This window comes from Pantherophis guttatus, chromosome 9 (genome assembly GCF_059756535.1).
Source record: "Pantherophis guttatus breed Tessera chromosome 9, ASM5975653v1, whole genome shotgun sequence".
Lineage (NCBI taxonomy): Eukaryota > Metazoa > Chordata > Lepidosauria > Squamata > Colubridae > Pantherophis > Pantherophis guttatus.
The window spans coordinates 296,395-314,351 of NC_142071.1; the positions used below are offsets into that span (position 1 = coordinate 296,395).

General features: G+C 50.8%; 1 protein-coding gene across 2 annotated transcripts in view; it reads right to left on the reverse strand.

Moving 5' to 3' along the window:
• Nucleotides 1–2,781: 2,781 nt before the first annotated feature.
• Nucleotides 2,782–17,957, reverse strand: part of LOC117673332 (hexokinase-2-like) — a 29,982-nt gene continuing 14,806 nt past the window's right edge. For both annotated transcript variants that reach the window (XM_034430647.3, XM_034430646.3), the window contains exons 5-18: nt 17,321–17,416; nt 16,575–16,674; nt 15,893–16,076; nt 15,288–15,443; nt 13,941–14,174; nt 12,595–12,899; nt 11,630–11,778; nt 10,547–10,666; nt 9,665–9,760; nt 9,250–9,349; nt 8,010–8,193; nt 7,142–7,297; nt 5,271–5,504; nt 2,782–4,648 (exon numbers count right to left, since the gene is read on the reverse strand). In XM_034430647.3, coding sequence (XP_034286538.2) covers nt 4,504–4,648; nt 5,271–5,504; nt 7,142–7,297; nt 8,010–8,193; nt 9,250–9,349; nt 9,665–9,760; nt 10,547–10,666; nt 11,630–11,778; nt 12,595–12,899; nt 13,941–14,174; nt 15,288–15,443; nt 15,893–16,076; nt 16,575–16,674; nt 17,321–17,416 — 2,259 coding nt within the window. In that variant the 3' untranslated portion in view covers nt 2,782–4,503. The remainder of the gene's footprint in view (nt 4,649–5,270; nt 5,505–7,141; nt 7,298–8,009; nt 8,194–9,249; nt 9,350–9,664; nt 9,761–10,546; nt 10,667–11,629; nt 11,779–12,594; nt 12,900–13,940; nt 14,175–15,287; nt 15,444–15,892; nt 16,077–16,574; nt 16,675–17,320; nt 17,417–17,957) is intronic.

Here is a 17,957-nt window from a genome sequence, read left to right on the forward strand (position 1 = left end):
TCCACATGTTTGCTGCTGTGACATGAGACAGCAGCTAAATAAGGATCTGTCACTTCTGAGGAGCTGCCTTTGAGCTACCAGAGGGTTCTCTGGGTGGCATTTTCACTGCCGTTGCCACTTCAGATGCAACGTGGGAGAAAGGGGGACCCCGGAGCTGCCTTGCTCACCATCTCCTGAGAAGCTGTACAACAAAATGACATTCATCTGCTTGGGCAGCTTCTAAAAGCAGCTCTTGCTAACGCGGAAGTGAGACTCCCACTCAGCAGAGCTCATCTTTTCTCTGCTGGGGAAGGGGAGGGGAGGAGGGAGAAGGGGGAGGGAAAGGGAGCCATTCTTTCAAACTTTGGATCCATGTCAAATGTTGGGGGTACATTGAATGTTTGTTAGCAGCGGTTTCAGTCGGAGCCTGAGGATCTGAGAAAAATCTCTCTCATAGAAACACGCAACCTCAAATATACAGCTCAGATTCTTTGACGCACAACAGCCAATGAGATCAAAAGGAGGGTGCAGAATCCCCCCACAATGCAGGCATGCTTCCAAGGTGCCACCTGAAGTCACAGATTGCTGCTTTGCATGGTGGAATCGCTGGTTCTGAGGACCATCACCCTCCCTGCCCCCCATGGTAACCAAAGGGGCCACCAAGGCAGAAAGAGGAAGACGTGGTAGCAGTTGTAGGACACCCCCAATTTCCAGCTCCTGTGGACCTGGTCTTTTCTGCCTGACAGACGACCACATTTCCCCTCACCCCTGTCCGTAGACCCTTAACCCGCGGCCTTGCAGAAGGAACACCCTAGTGGCCCCAAGAGAGGCCAAAGAGGAGAGCCCAGCCTAGAGCAGATGGTACAAGCCTTGGGGATGAGCTCAGGTGCTGAGCCGAAGACGCTTTGATCGAAGGGGTTCAAGGTCTCCTCTTCACTCCCCCGTTCTTGAGGAGCCGACTGTGAGGGGACCCTCCTCTTATTGGGTTCAGGAAAGAAACCCACCCGCTCCAGAGCCAGCTGCAGCCCTGGACAGCAGCCCCAAATTTCAGGTGCCACTATCAAAGGCCACCTGGCTGAATCTCACCCTGGCTTCTCCTCCAAGGCTGGATTCCAGGATAGCCTGTCAGGGTTATTGTGGAGGGAAGGCAGGTTGCTGGGCAAGGGCTGCCTCGAAAACTCCGGGGCCGCTGGCCTGGATTTGGCTAGCCAGCATTTCTCAGCAACTGCTCCTGGTCAAAGGATGTGAAAGCACCATTGCGCCACCCAGTGCTCAGAGAGGTCAGTTTCCACCCAGGATGTCGGCAGAGGTGTGTCATCTACTTAGCAACGGGAGGTGGTGGTGGTGGTGGCATAAACCGCAGGATATTTCAAGCCATTGCCAGGCCCTGGGACACACTCATCTTCTGCTCTGCTTCTTATTCCTCTTCTGCACTTTTTCCAAAGTCTCAGCATCTTTTTTGTAACGTGGTGACCAAAACTGGATGCAGGATTCCAGGTCTGGCCTTACTAAGGCTTTATAAAGCGGTACTAAGACTTCACGTGAGTTTGATTCTATGCCTCTGTTTATACAACCAAGAATTGTATTGGCATTTTTGGCTGCTGCTGCATATGGCCGGCTCATGTTTAAGGGATTGTCCACCAGGACTCTAAGGTCCCTCTCACACGAGAAGGAAGTTGTCTCCACAGTGGAATAAGGAGGCCTCCGAGATAGACAGACAGACACACACACACACACACACTTTATGTATGTTTATGTACACGTATATATACATGTAATCGTTTATATCGTTTATATATTTTTTCTTTTCTATACTTTATTTGTAGTTTGTATTAGTTTTTGTTTTCTAATTGTAATCTTTAATAAAAATTATTGTAGTTTTTAAAGAGAGACAATTTTGATGGTGCAACTGCCCACCCCTTTTTCAACCCCACCCCTTGCTATGCCCTTTACCCAACACTCAGCCGTTTTTATGATTTGCTAACCATACTGCCTCTCCTCACCCCACCCCACCCCACCCGTACACGCAGCCTCTTTTCCCTTGCAGTAGCTCCCCCATATCCAAGTGTGTGTGTGTGTGTGTGTGGCGGGGGGTGTATATATCAGAGTGCTTGAACTGGCGCAGCAGCAGCTGAATTTCTTGGGCAGGTGGGCAAGGGAGGGGAAGCGATCTGGATCTATGCTGGTACTTTGCTTTTAGAATGGGAAGCAATTTTCTCCATTCTAATACGAAGCAATTTATCAAATAGGCAGATTAATACACCAACTTGTGTGGTAAACTGAATATACCAATAGGCAACCACCAGACTTCTGCAGAAGGAAATGCAAGCTCAAAAATTACCAAACTCAGAACTGCAAACCTTTTTACTCACCTCCCTAATTCTCTCCTGATTTTTCTCAGGGCACCCAGAGATCATCACTCTGTCCCAGGAGGCACAAAAACGCAGCAGAAACCTCTGGACTGGGCAAGGAAGACAGCTTCAAGAGATCGAGCAGCTTCAAAATGATGCACTTCTGTGCCAAAGCTGCAGCCACACCACCAATGCACACCTATCCCCATTTGCTTGGCCAGGCTTCACTGGGCTCCATGGGAGAGTCGGAGGAGCTGCAGCCACAGACGGTGCCGGTCTTAAAGTCACCCCGAGAGCAGCTCACTCAAAACCCTTCGTGGGTGAGAGAGAGACAGAATCTGAGTTCCCACTCAAGGGCTCTGCCAAAGAATTCAGCCCCCACCAGTGCCGCCTTCCCAAGCCCGGCCTGGGGCCTCCCTGCAACCCCCCCTCTGACTACAACAAACTCAAGTCTGACAAAAGAGGTTTTATTTCTAATTCCTTTCTTTCTTTCAAGTTAACAATCTTATTAAGCAAAAGGTTCTGTTCACTAAAACAAGCACACTACTAAGAAAATGCAAGGCATTTCTACATTCTTGACAATCTCATGAATGTAAATTCCACAGAAAAATACATATAGGGAATTACTTTCTCTGTAATTACAGTAGATCAAATATTGTTTTCAATCATTTCAGCAGAGAGGTATTATTTGTAGTAAAGTCTCCACAAAAAGGTTTGGCATCGGATTATTCTTTTTGTTTTCCCTTGTATAAAAATAGATAAATTTAATATTTGTCCCATCGCAAATTTTCATTTGGTCTTTTCCACACAGGCTGTTTGGAGTGGTTCCTCTTTATTGCAAGATTGAAGCTTTCCTAAAATAGTCAATCATTTTAAATGCTTAAAAGAATAGGAATTTTAAATGGAATATTTCCTTGAACGTTTCTGTTTCAGTAATCCAAGCCTTAAATATAAATATATACATAGAGAGATAAAAAAATAGAATAATTTCTCTTCAAAATGACTGCCAAAATTGTACTGGATGTCACAGGTAAAGTTTGACTCCGATTAAACAGATCTTCCGCCATAAAGAGAGGTTTTGGGTCGTTGGCTCTTTGCCACTCGTGGTCCCTGAGGAAAGCAGCGGCGTTGTTTCCCTCTTCACAGCTGCCCATCCCGTGGCTGGATTCAGAACTGGAAGGGGAGCTTGTCATCTGCAGGAGGCCGCGGAAAGGCAAGCGGGGACTCTGCCATCCCAGCTGCCCACCTGGCTTTTTGGAGGCGGCTTTCCTGCAGGGGCCTCCCTTGAAAGTCAACGGTTCAGGTCTGGAGAAGCCTTTCCCCTCCTCCTCCTCCCCCCTTTGCCCTCAAAACTTCAAAATGCACTTGAGCTTCCCCAAGAAACAGGTAGGGAAGAGGCTTCCCTTCCCCCCCCACAAAGGACCGGCGGGGGGGTTTGCAGTCCCAAACCTGGCAGAGGTGAAAACTCAAGAAAGAAGCCAATTCACAGAGAAGCTGCAAACTAAGGTGCTGGTTTATAAAATGTGAGGGAAAATAGAAGCGGGGCTTCTCAAGGGCCCAGGTAGCGTCTCCCTCCCTCCTGGATGGGGCCACAACAGTCCTTTGCCAGCTTTGGGGTGTCAAGGACCCTTCAGATGGATTGGGGTGGGGGGCTGTTTGCAGCAGAAAAGAGCAGCGAGGCCACAGGCAGCCCACGCTCTGGATGGCATTGCAGCCTCTCAAAGGAAGATCAGTAGGCAGCCTCTTGGGGTCCTGGGATATCCCGGCCTCTGCTCACCCAAATCCCCTGAGCTTATCTCAAGAATCATGGTTGGAGAACCTCCCTGCTCTCCTAATGCCAATACTTGCTATCCTACTACAAATGCTTGTGTCGTAATATAAGCAGGTTCACTGCCTTCAGTGGAAATGGGCTTCTGCTATGCTATGATCTGGTCAGCACCAGGTGCTTCAGATGTGAGAGGGCCACGGGCTGATCAGAGACGGCTGAAGGACACCGAACAGCTCTTGGAGGTCAACCGGAAGAAGAGGCCCGTATCCTACAGGGAGGCTTGCTATCTATGTGCAAAGGACCTGGCCCGGATAGGCTCTATCAGGAGCAATTTTGGAAGACAAGACGATTGGAGACCGGGCAGGGAGGGAGTGGTGGCTCCAGCTGCATGCTTGGGGGCCCTTCTCAATGCTGGCCAGCCTCCCGCAACCGGCATGCCACCGCAGTGATAAGGGCCGCCCCCTTCCCGCTGCCATCCTCGGACTGGAGGAAGGACACCTCGCACTTGGGCGAAAGCTGCTTCACGGTCTCATGCATCACCTTGGAGAAGCTGCAAAAAGAGCAGAAAGGAACAGGAGGTCATTTGACCTGCTTTGTTCTCCCCCCCCCCGTTGGGCTTTTTTTTGCTTTCATTTTTCTTTCTTGGCCTTGCCACAAAAATGCCAGCGGTCCTCCGTTTTTAACTGTTTCTACAAATTATTTCTGGGTCAGCTTTAGAGATGACTTCCCAAATATCTGGGGAAACAGACATCCAGTAACTGTGTCTCTTGTCGTGGCAAATCCCGTGCAATCCCGCTGCAGAATGACACGACGCCAGGCTACACTGTGCAGCACCAAGCCTGCCAAGATGTGAAGGAAGCCTCCGTGCGAATGGCAGAAGGCGCTGGGGCCAACTGGTGCAGCACAAAGCCATCTAGATTTCTTCTGCTGCCCCCCTTCCCTTTCCACCTTCCACCTCAAGCAGTTCTTCTCTTAGGCCAGCATTGCTCAACCTTGGCAACTTTAAGAAGCTTTAACTCCCAGAATTCCCCCACCAGTATTCTGAGAACTGAAGTCTTCAGATGCTGGCTGGGAAATTGGCCTAGGCCTCTTAAAAGAGTCTGAGAAACGCAGCTTTAGGGAATCAAACCTCCCCCCCGCCCCCCGCCCCCAGGCCAAGCAGAGGAACCTACTGTGGATGGAGTTTGTAGAGGGTCCCATCCACACCGACAGTGACCTTCAGGAAGTCCAAATATCGGTTCTCTCGTATCTTGTCCACCACCGCGGCCACTCCTGCCCCACACAGCTGAGCGGCACGTCGAGCGATCACGGTGCACACCTCCTTCACAATGATGCTGTCGTCACAGGTGCTCTTCAGACCTAGGTCCTGGAGGATGTGACGGACCTGAAGCAGCGCCAGGCAATCACTGGGGGCACAAGACGGGGCACACACAGGCTTAGGAATTGGGCGGGGAGGAGGCGGGTCTTGCCCATCCTGCTGGAAGGGGCTTGGCCTGATGTAGAAAGCAAGGATGAGGACCCTGATGGAGATGTGCAGGAATCGTCACCTAGAGTTTGGACAACCATTTGTTTGAAATGGTTCACAGCTGCAGGATTTCCTGCCTAAGCAGGGGGTCGGACTAGAAGACCTCCAAGGTCCCTTCCAACTCTGTTATTCTGACTCTGTAAGGAGCCTTGGTAGTACAGGGGTTTAAGGCACCCTGTTATTAAGCTTATTAAGACCAGCTGCCTGCAATTACTGCAGGGTTCGAATCTTGCCAGGCTGAAGGTTGACTCAGCCTTCCATCTTTTCTAAGGCAGGTGAAATGAGGACCCAGTTTGTGGGGGCAATAAGCTGACTTTGTATAAATATACAAAAGGATGAAGGCTATTGCTGAGCGCATTGTAAGCCGCCCTGAGTCTTCGGAGAAGGGCGGCATATAAATCAAATTTAAAAAAAAAAATTATATTCTATAACCTGGATGGGTAAGAAGAGGCTGAAGACACTTTAAGTCCAGTTCAGCGAGAGAACATCTGGAAGGGGCTTAAACACCTCCCTGATTCATAGGAATGAAAGAAGGCCCAGCACAATCAGACTTGCACTCTGTTAATATAGTCTGTCCCAATAAAAGTGGCTTTAGTTTCCTTGTTCTGGCCTATCGGGTGGGGCTGGCCATGCTCCCATCCTTACTCTGACACGAAACAACTCCTGGGCTCAGAAGGGCCTCCTCTTGCCCTGGCTTCAATTCTGAGCTTCTGTCCGAAATGGAGCCCAATGGAAATTCCAAGGGCGACCAAGATGAGAGCAATCTTAGGTTACTTCACAGTTTCCAATTCATCGATGATGAATCTGAAAGCTCAGCAACTCAGCAGCTAAGGATATTTTATTGCCCATTCACCTGCTCTTCTTTCAAAAAACTGCTCTGAGCTTCCACCTGGTTAATGCACAGAATAATCCATCTGATGCTCTTGTAAATCGTGTGTGTGTTGCTTATGTCTGCGAGAGGTTATATATGTGCAATTATCTTTTTGCGTGTTTGCTTCACACAAAGAATATATAGCGGAAGAAAATCACTGTCTTTTCCACCTCATGTTGGAAGAAAACAGCAATAAGTATTATGCGTGTTCATTGCATGATTGAAATACTACATAACATACGGAGAAAGAAAGAAAATATCCTTGGCCAAGAAGGCTCTGCTACAATTCTACTCCAACTTTAGGACCAGAATACAACTGCTCCCAAGGAAATACTGCACCAACCTTCTCCAACTTGGCTGGGTCAGATGTAATGGGATTTGTAGTCCTAGAAACTACCTGGTGATTGGGCAAGGCTACAGAAGGGGAAGTAAACCTGGCCACTAGGAGGCAGCAGTCACTCTGAAGGAAGCCGCTCACCAATCCTTTGGCTTATCCCATGAGAAACAAGAATTTTGGCACTCCAGGAGAGCCCAAGGAAGGTCCAAGAAGGGGAAGAGGCCACCAGCCATTTCCACCTCCCTCTTCTCTGCTTGTGGTCAGTGGAGATTCTGGCCCCCGATCCCGATCAGATCTGACCGGATCTCACCTCTCAATCTGAGACAGGAACTTGGTCTTAAAGATCCCTTTGGTCTTTAGCCGTTCAGAGATTCTCCCACGGAAGAGAAGTCCTCGCTTGGTGAAATCAATCAGGATATTGCGGACAATTTCTCCCAGGTACATCCCACTGATCATCTTCTCAAATCTGAAATGTTGGGAGGGAGAATAAGCTTGTGAATGCTAAAGGACACTAACTTGCATGCTAAACTTGGTTTAATGAAACCTCATTACAGCTCAACAACACGTAATGCCCAACTAAATAAACCACATTATAGTCTAGAATGGGACCATGTTTGCATCACGTGCTCCGACAATGGCTAAAGGTAAAGGGTCCCCTTGCACATATGTGCTAGTCATTCCCGACTCTAGGGGGCGGTACTCATCTCCGTTTCAAAGCTGAAGAGCCAGCACTGTCCGAAGACGTTTCCGTGCTCATGTGGCCGGCATGACTAAATGCCAAAGGCGCACGGAATGCTGTTCCCTTCCCACCAAAGGTGGTCCCTATTTTTCTACTTGCGTTTTTTACTTGTTTTCAAAATGCTAGGTTGGCAGAAGCTGGGACAAGTAATGGGAGCTCACCCCGTTACGCGGCACTAGGGATTCAAACCGCTGAACTGCGGACCTTTCGATCGACAAGCTCAGCGTTTTAGCCACTGAGCCACCGCGTCCCGGTCCGACAATGGCTGGGTCCCCCCAAATGTGGAACCAACCAATCCCATTTCAGCAGAATATAGGCATCTTGTGGGAATCCAGCAAGGAGGGTCCAGGTAGATCAGGGAGACTGGATCCCCTCACTCGTGCACTCCTTTGTGTGCCTGCTGAGCCTGGAGGAAAACGAAGGCCCCAAGTTCACCCACCGTTGCTTCCCAGGGTTGAGGGAGTTCTCGTCCACGGTGGCATCAAACTCTGTCCAGAACTCCTCCAAACAGCCATTGTCCCCAAAGGCCCCCCACTCCATATTGACGCACATCCTGCCTTGGTCCCCAGCCACCAGCTCCACATTCCTCAGCTCCTCCATGTAGCAGGCATTGGTGCCGGTTCCTGGAAAAGCAACAGGAGAGGATCTCAGAGGCCAAAGGAACAGCTGCCACTTTTGGGTGAAGAGGCAGAAGGTAGAAAAGGTGACATGGACCATAGGACCAAGCATGCCAATGTGGCAGGGAGTACCCAGGGCCGAGGCTCTGTCACCAAGAAGAACTCCACTCCCTCCAAGCGTCAACTGCAGAGGCACAGAAGCTCAGCAAGAAGCCAAGCCGTTGTCCTCAGATGCCAGGCGCAGGCAACCTGCAAAAACCAGAAGCAGGTACTCCAAGACATGACACACAAACTCTGGGTTACTGGCATAGGATCTAATATAGGATCTTGAAAGCCGGACCACATTTCCCCTCTCTCTTATGCCAAAAATAACGAAGAGGGGAACTTTTCTTTTGTTCACGTGCCTGTTTTCCCAGGCTAACCTCAGTTCTACTAATAGTTGCCGCATATTTTGTCCAAGGCCATCTCTGTACTTCTTTTCATATGGCCACCAAGCAGCATCGGACTGTTCCAGAAGGATGGACTACTTATTATATTTTGTATTTTATAAAATAAATTCCATTTTGAAATAGTAACCCATTTGTGTTTCTTTACACTGCCATGGTTTTCTTTGTTGTATGAAGCACACAACACGTCCCAACCACCCAGTTGAGAGTCTGCAGTCCCTGGGAGGAAGGAAAAAATGAGGACGGGAGACTCCTGGGCAGCCTCTTCAGCCCAGCCTCCACCGGGCAAAGGTACCACCAAGTTCAGAGTTCTGAGAGTTGGATTTCGTTCTATTGTTTCGTATATTCCTTTGATTATCAGTAAGTTGCTAAATGAGATGACTATGAAGCCTACGAACCCCTGGATTCAGGAGCCAGAGTGGGGCCTAACGTGACCTCCAACCACAGAGGCGCTCAGCCTCTCACCCACATCCAAATGGAAGGACAACATGTCTCTCCGGCTGGTTGGCTTCATTCGTGAAGAAGGTGGCCATGGATGATGTTCTTGGTACAGAAGAGGGCAGAATCCCCTCCATCAATTAAATCACTGCTTTAACAACCAAGGTTTGGTGCTTACCAACAATGAGCCCCACTTCACAGAGAGGGTCTTCATACCCACAGCTCATCATGGTGCCCACCGTATCATTCACCAAAGCCACCACATCCAGTTCAAACTCCTAAGGAGAAGAAAGAAAAAGAGAGCCTGGAAGCTTTCAAGAAGAGACTGGACAGCCACTTGTCAGAAATGGCATAGCGTCTCCTGTCTGAGCAGGAGGGGGCTGGACTAGATGTCCTACAAGGTCCCTTCCAATTCTGCTATTCTGTTATTCTGTGAGGGAACAGGAAACTCCCCTGATGTAGAAAGGATTTAGAAATCAAAATTAGTCAACCTCAGTCCACATTGAGAATATTCCAAATACCACTCCTTTGGTTTTGTTTCTCTCCAAAATGGATCAATTCTGTGACTGGAAAGGCCCAACTGGGAGATGTACCTTTCTTCTGAGGATGGCTTCCTTCAGCAGCCCCACCACGTTTTCTCCTTCGCAACCAGAAGCACTGAAGCCCTTGGTCCATTGCAGGAGAATGCCCTGAGAGGGAGGGAGAGAAACAAGGAGGAAAGGAGCACAGAAATCAGCTCCCATCTCGGGATCATCTATTAACAACTTTATCCCCACCTGCGTGGCCTCAGGTTAAGCAAGTAGCTCAAATCTACCCAGCTGATTTTTAAACATGCTCTAAACAGCTGCAACTTTCATAAGCAACCAAAGTGTCGTGTTTCCAGCTACCGCATCCATTGATTCTCCTGCGTGACTCAGCAGAGCTCCTGCGCTTGCCAAAGGAGGCAGCCCATCCGCACGTGCCTTGGAAAATCTCCCCTCCGCGTCTCTGGGCAACCCAGGTCTTTGGCAAGAGGTGGATGGAAAATGTTCGTGCTCAGGGCCGATCTCCCTCCTTGCTCCCATCCCTCAGAAATCCAAGGCTTGCCTAATGCTGATCGATGGCCCAGTTGACCGGGCCGTCTTGCCCTGAAATACAACCAAACAGCAACCCCAGCCCCACCCTGCCCCCTTCTCAACATGGCTCCTTCCCTGCTGGTTTTAGGAAAGCTATGAAAAAAGGCCTCTTCCAACAGCCCTTGGCACTTCGGGTTCTCATTCCCTCGGGCAATTGGGGGGGGGGGGCAAGTGTCTGAATCTATTAACTGACTAACCTTCCTGGTCCTTTCTTGACCAATTCTAAGGATGTTATGGATACTTTTTGCTTTCATTGCCTTTTAACCCAATTTGGGCTGCCGCCTGCTGCTGTTTCCAAGCTGCCCACAAGCACAACACACACACACACACACTCTTTGGAAGCAGCGGGAGAAGGCGTACCTCATCCAGTCTGTTTTGTTGACAAGGGAAGGAGAAGGTAAATCCCAGGGGAAGCGAAGCCCCCTTCATCCCCATGTACTCCAGGAAGTCCGAAATGCAGTTGACGATGTGATCAAACAGCTGCCGGGAGAAACAAGGGGCAGAGCTGAGAACCTGAGCTGCACCTGGCTCTGCTGGCTGGGACAAGGCCCACTCTCAGGCACCGGGTGCTAGAGCAATGCTTCTCAAAGGGCCCAGCTGCATGGACTTCAGCTCCCAGAATTCCCCAGGCAGCCTCCACAAGACAAGGAAGGGTGGATTTTCCAGCAGAACCCAGCATTGCAGGAGTAAAACAGGAATGGAAGACTTTTAACCGAATAGTGTAGTTGGAAGGGGCCTTGGAGGTCTTCTAATCCAACCCTCTGCTCAAGCGGGAGACCCTGTTCCACTCTCTTCTTAAAAGCCTCCAGTGATGGAGCACCCACAGCTTCTGACAGAAAGCTGTCCCACTGGTTAAGTGTCTTCACTGTGAGGAAGTTTCTCCTTAATTATAGGGTGCTTCTCTTCCTTGATTAGTTTCCATGCGTTGCTTCTTCTCCTGCCCTCTGCTGATTTGGAGAATAAATTGATTCCCCTCTTCTCCATGGCAGCCCCTCAAACACTGGAAGACGGCTATCCTGTGTCCGTCCCCCCCCCCCGGGTCCTTCCCTTCACTAGACTGGAGATACCCAATTCCTCCAACTGTTCTTCTCATGTTTTAGTCTCCAGCCCCTCATCATCTTTGTCGCCCTAGTACTTCTCACCACTGAATTTCATCCAATCATGTGACCACAGGGAAGATGTCTGCAACACTCAGAAGTGCTCAGCTGATGGTAAAGCAGCCTCTGAGGCCATCATAATTTCGAACATCGGTTAAACCAAAGATCAAGAACTATCTGCTTGACTTTGGTAATCCCTCCCAGAGCTACCCCTGGCAGTAGGGCTGCTTCTCCAAGAGCCTGCCAGCTGTTCCAGAGACCCTTAAGCCAAGACGCCAGGGCACTTTTTAGCTGCAAGGAAGGCCCCTCTGGACTTCTCCATCCCACTCTTCCAAGGACCACTTACTTCCTCTCCTGTTCCTTGCATAATATCTTCTGAAATTGTGTAGATCTTGTTGTGCATCTCCACGCTGCGCCGCATCCCATTTCGTACGCGCACCAGAAGCACACGGAAGTTGGTTCCGCCCAGGTCCAAGGCCAGGAAGTCTCCTTTTTCTGAAACCAAAATCCAGCTCTTTTTACAACCACCACTGCTCCACCACCCAGACCTTCCAAAACATCAGGAGAACTTCTATGCTTCGTTCTGCAAAGCCCAAAAGTTACCACAATGATGGAGGTGGAGGTGGTGGAGGAGACGACCAATGAAATCCTTAGATGTCGTTCTCCACACTGATGGCCTCCAGGTGCACTGACAGCAGCACCTTGCAAAACTCTCAAAAGAGGATGGCACTTGGTGATTCTGCTGGGAATGATGCATCCAGAAAGCCCCTGTGAAGGCTCGCAAGAGGGGCCCCACTGCACAGTCTGCGCAAAACCATTTAGAGGGCCCGCGAGAAAAGCATCTCCCTCCTGTAGAAAGGGCCACCAAGGGAAACAACACAGGTTCCAGCAGAGGCCAACAGGGGGGGGAGGGGCTGCCCCGGTGGTGCTTTGAGGGAACAAATAAATCTGTTCCAAGGATACAATCCACAAGAAAATCTCCAGCAAGAGCATCCAGGAAGCCACAGAGAAAGGGAAAGGGAACAGCTTCGATTCCTCCCAGAGGCGCCCTGGGGCAGCCTTCGCACTTGTCCAACAGGTCCCCAGCATTCCAATAGCCATGCATGTGCACCAGGCTAAACCTGGTTTGGGTGGGGGGTTTTTTTGTGTGTGTGTGTGATTTATTACATGGGCGCCTGGAGACATCAGGAGCATCACGGCCTCATCGTGAAAGTTAGGTGTGTTTTGCAATTTGCACCAGTCAGAACCGGGCTGTGGGATCCTGGCCATGCCTCCCCCTGCTCCAGTGGGGACTCCCCGGTGCCTCCTTACCTGTCCCATCCGGAGTGGCGCACACGTAGGTGGGCAGCATCTTCACGGTGGCCTTGGCATGCGTTTGCTGGGCCAGGCCCCCCTCCATCTCTCGCTGCATCCTCCTCTTCACCTCCAGCAGCTGCTGCTGGCTGAGCCGGAGAGGGCGGAGGATCTCCTGGCGCGCCTTGTGCTGGGCAGCCAGCCGATACGCCACCGCGGTCACCATGGCGGCTCCCTTGCCGCTCCCGTCTTCTGACCGGACGAATCGGATTTCATGGCCAGACAGGAGGCGACGTACCACTTTGTGAAGGCGGCGGGCAAAACTGTGCGGGGCAAAGATGGAGAAGAAGGCTGTTGCAGAACACCCTGCTGAAGCTGGAGCAAAGGGGAAGACTTGGCTCGGAGCGACCCATGAAGGCAGCAGCTGCTCAGGGAGACCCTTTTCAGTCTTGCACACCCGTGTTTAAAAGCAGCTGGCCCCCTCTGTGGAGCAAGGCCCTCCGGGAGCCCTTTCCCTCCACTTGCTTCGGCAAGAGAGTGGGACACGCACCTACGAGGCCCAGAGACTCAAGGCCGGTTGCCAAGGAAGGACTTTGAAACTCTGGCCCAGAGTTTGCCCAGATGACCGAAGCAAAACAGCCTCTCTAACAGGGGAACATCAGCTGCCCCCAATCCAGACCAGAACAGCCCTGCAAACATCTGCCTTCCGGCCACCACTCCTCTTCCATGGCATCTTGTTTTGTTTTGTTTTTTAAAATAAGTTTTATTAAACAATTTTTCCATTTTCTATCACAATTTTCATCTCTAGCGCACTTCAGTATCAGTATACGGCATCTTGAAGGGCACCAGGATCAGGGTGAGGCTGGCGACACTCAACTACAGACAGAGCCCCTGGGAACTTTCTCTTCTTACAGCAAAGCCCTGCAGTCCCTGAGCTCACCTGAGATTGTGAGATATGGATATGACACCCACACCGTTTATTTCTGCATGTAATTATATGGGTCGCTCTGACCCACAACAGTCTCCAAACTCAATAACTGAGCCAAGGAACTACAGAGTCCAGGACAGAAGGAGAAAAAGGAAAGGAGGAGGGAGGGAGGGAGGGAGGGAGGGAGGGTGGGAGGGAAAGAAGGAAGGAAGGAAGGAAGGAAGGAAGGAAGGAAGGAAGGAAGGAAGGAAGGAAGGAAGGAAGGAAGGAAGGAAGGAAGGAATTTGGCTTGCTCCAAAGCAAAAAGCCCACCTTCAACAATATCCTCTTCCTCTGGACCTCAAACGGAGTCCCCAGCCAGGATACTGGCCAGCTAGGACCCAGTGCCTTCACCCACTCAAGAGCCCCTCCAGCTGGGTCTCCAGAGCCCACTTACTGAGGGTGTTTTTTGTAGACGGTGCCATCTACCCCGACGGTGGTGCGCAGCCAGTCGACCCCCCTGTTCTCCTTCAGGCGGTGGAGTACGGCAGCCAGAGCAGCCCCGCAGAGGTTGGCCGAGCGGGTGGAGACGATCTCACAGACTCTCTGGGTGGCCACGCAGTCCTCGTAGGAAGGCTCCAGGCCCAGCTGCTCCAGGATTGTTTGGGCTTTTGAAATGCCTTCTTTCTCCCTGCAAATTCAGAGAAGGAGCCAGGCTAAGTCCTGGCCAGCCCAAAACGCCATTCCCTGGTGCGCTGCCTGCCTCCGTCTCTGCCCAAATCCTCTCTGGGATGGCTAAATCCTGCAGGCCAGCCCCCCACCTCCACCCCCACCCCCGGACCTTCCCTCCCTCATGTCATTTTCAGCACTGCTCGGCTGCCATGCTAGACAGCCATTAGTCAGGATGACTGGAGGATTCCTGCCCTAGGCAGGGGTGGACTAGAAAACCTCCAGGGTCCCTCCTAACCTTTGGCATCCATGGAAGGGTCATCAGTCTGCATATCCTTTTCACAGCAAGCGGTCCTTGGCATATGAGGCTCAGGGAGCCCAGGGGATTCCTATCCATCTAGTTATTTGCCTGGATGTAGGCCTCTATTTAGGAATCCCAGGAAGGCTTACACAACACTCCTTCCTCCTTGTTTTCCCTACAACAACCCTGCGAAGTAGGCCAGCCTGAGGAGGAGCCATTGGCTTAATCCCCAGGGATCTTCAGGGTCTTAGTCCACCACCTAAGCTCTGCGTGCCTCCTTTGTCTGGCCGGGCGGAGGTCCAAACCTCCCACTCATGCCAAACACACACAGGAGAACCAGCAGGCAGAGCGAATCCACGGGCTGCCATCAATGCAGATCACAATTAAAATGCTGCTGGAAGAGAACGAGTGTGATACCAGCAGACAAGCTTCCTACCTACTTATATTCTTACTTAGTATCCTAAATAAGCTATATCACTGAGTGTTGTGTCTTATGATTCGTGATGACTGTATTTTATGATTACGGTCATGATTTACTACGTGTTGCTTCTAGGTACACTGAGAGCTTCTGCACCGGAGACAAATTCCTTGTGTGTCCAATGACACTTGGCCAATAAAGAATATTCTATTCTCTTCGATACAAGAATGTCTTTCTTTGAATGGAGGGCGGCTGGTTGTTCTCGGGGTCTAGAGCCAGGAAGCCTCCTTTCCCATGGAGCCCCTTCCAGGCTTTCTTGGGGTCAGCAAAGGACGCGCCTGCCACCGGCCCCGGCTCCTCCCTGCCTGACGAGTTCTTGCAGGCCCAAGGGCTCCCAGCCCTGACCCACCACTCACTTTTCGATGGCAGACACGTCTTTGGTCTCAAAGCAGCCCTTCTTCCTCAAGTCGTCGGGGACCTTCCCGTTGAAGAGAAGCTTCTCCTTGGCCATCTTCACCAGGATGAGCCTGACCAGCTCGCCCATGTACAGGCCGCTGATCATCTTCTCAAACCTGCCACGTGGGAGGGAAGGAGCACAATCAGCATCAAAGAGGTCGGCAGATTTCAGATTGTGGATTGCTCAGCAAAACACCGCAGGTCACACATGGTGGACCCCACTGGGACCCCACTGGCATGGAGAATCATGGCTAAATCATCATCTGGAGGGAAATGCAGTGAGAATACTGTTTCATAAAAACAGATGTTCCTATGCTATCCTAAAGGGGTTACGTTCCAGGAAGATGCAGTCATATCTTTTATCTCCCACATTCCTCTGAATGACTGAGGGCTGCAGAATGGAAACGGACCCTCCGTCCTTCTGCAAGGAGGCCGGTCCTTCATCCGTGGAAGTCCATCTTGGGCCTAGAAAAGCCCACGAGGCCTGATCTACCTGGCCTCCTCAGACTGGAGGAGCCCCATTTCTCTGAATGCTCTCTGGCTCCGGGTAAGGCCTTCCACTTACAGCTGCTTGCCAGGATTCAGGGAGCCCATGTCAATCTCTTGGTCAAACTCTGTCCGGATATCCTTGAGGGATCCATCATCTCCGAAGGCTCCCCACTCCATGTTGATGCACATGCGGCCCTCGTCACCCTCCACCGTCTCTATATGGCGCATCTCCTCCATGTAGCAAGCGTTTGACCCGGTACCTGAGGGGGAGAAGCAAGGTGGAAGCCAAGAAGACTTCAGGGCCAGAGCAATGGGCAGCAAAGAGGCTCTCATCGTAAAGCAGATGCCCGGAGCTGAACAGATGAAGTCTAAGGGGGATTTATTTATTATTTAGTGTAACGCAAATACATGGACATATAATGGTTCAAATGTTAATGTCCAGTCCACCCAGCCATTCAAGGACAGGGTGGTCTATGTTGAAAAAATCAGACATTGGGCCGGTGTAAGCTCTTGATGGACATTTGGACACAAATGTAGTAGATACTTTATCAAGGAGCACCACAGTCACACTGAAGGGTAGAGACAAGACCCCACTTAAACAATGAGTCCTGGCAGACACCATGTTGGGTAGGGATCTAAGGAGCAGGGAGCATCTGATGGGGCCAAAATTGGTTTCGCTTCTCGATTGGCACAGGCTGGCCACATAAGTGGGGAAGGGGATCTGCCTGGCCCTCTTATGCCCAAATAGACTCCCTTACCAACAATAAGTCCAACTTCACAGTTGTGGTCATCATAGCCACAGGTCATCATTGTCCCAACAGTGTCATTCACCACAGCTACAACATCAATTTCAAAGTCCTGTAATGCAGGAATTGGGAAAAGGAAGCGCTGAGTGAGAGTCCCAGTTGGCTCAACACAATCCAGTTGACCCCCAGGGCTCCTCCTCCCAGGCCTTGGAAGCAGGGGTAGCACAAGATGGGGCAGACCGGTGGGGCCCAGTTTGCTTTGTGCTGGGACTTAATGGTGAAGCAGCAACGTTCTGGAGAAGAAGGAGTCTGTGGCAGCTGCCGTGGAAGGATCCTGCTCTTCTTCCCTCCTTCCCTTCCAGCCACTCCCAGGGGACTTTCCTTGCTTGAAGCACAGGGCAGATGCCGTCGCTGCTGCTGCTGCAGCAAAGAGAGCTCCCTGCCACTCCCGCCTGCAGCCGATGCCAGGCCCCTCGCAGGCCCCAAGCCACCTCACAATCTCTGCGCAAACGGCAGAGAGCTGGAAGGGGTGGAGTGAATGTGTCGTTTCTTCGTGGTGCACACAGTGGTGCGCTGGCCGTTATCATGGCATGAACGGGTTTTGCACTCTTTTCCGAACAATTTTAAAGAAAACATGCAACCCCCACTGATCGACTATGAGAGGATTCCAGCAGCACCAATGACCCTGTAATAGATCCTGGGGGAGATCTAGTGCCTCCCTAGAACCTCCAGCTGGGGAAAGATCTGGCTTGAATTACCCCTCGCTTCTTTATAGCTTTCCGTAACAGCGAAACCACGTCCTTCCCTTCCACACCACTGCACTTGAATCCTTTGGTCCACGTATCCAAGATGCTCTGATTGAGAAAAGGGTAAAGTGACATGGAATTAATCTTAACATGACTTATCTTCCAGGGGGCTCTGCTCCCCGCGTCCTAGAACAATCTGCTCTGACAGGATACCCCCATGCGAGAAGTGCGGACTTCAATTCCCAGAACTCTTCAACCTGTACGGGTACTATCGAGAAATCTTCCCCGAGGATCCTGGGAGTTGAAGTCCACATATCTGGAGGAGGAGCTGTTATTTAAACCATGCTTCAAACCACGATTGAATGTTTCTGGTGGGCATTCAGGAGTCTTTATTAGTTTTTTATTTTTATTCTGCTGAATATCACCCAGACTCTGCAGATTGGAGCAGAAAATTGTTGTTCCCACTTTCAGGCGGTCCTGCATCTGGCTGCAGTCTCTCCATCATCTCCTTCCTCCGTCCCTCCTCCTGCACCCCTTTCTGCCAACACCCAAGTGGAATAAAGTATAGCAAAGCACAGCATCTCCAATGGGCCGAATGCCAAGCAGTGATTTTCCTCCCTTTCCTAGGTGGGCTACACACTCTAAATGC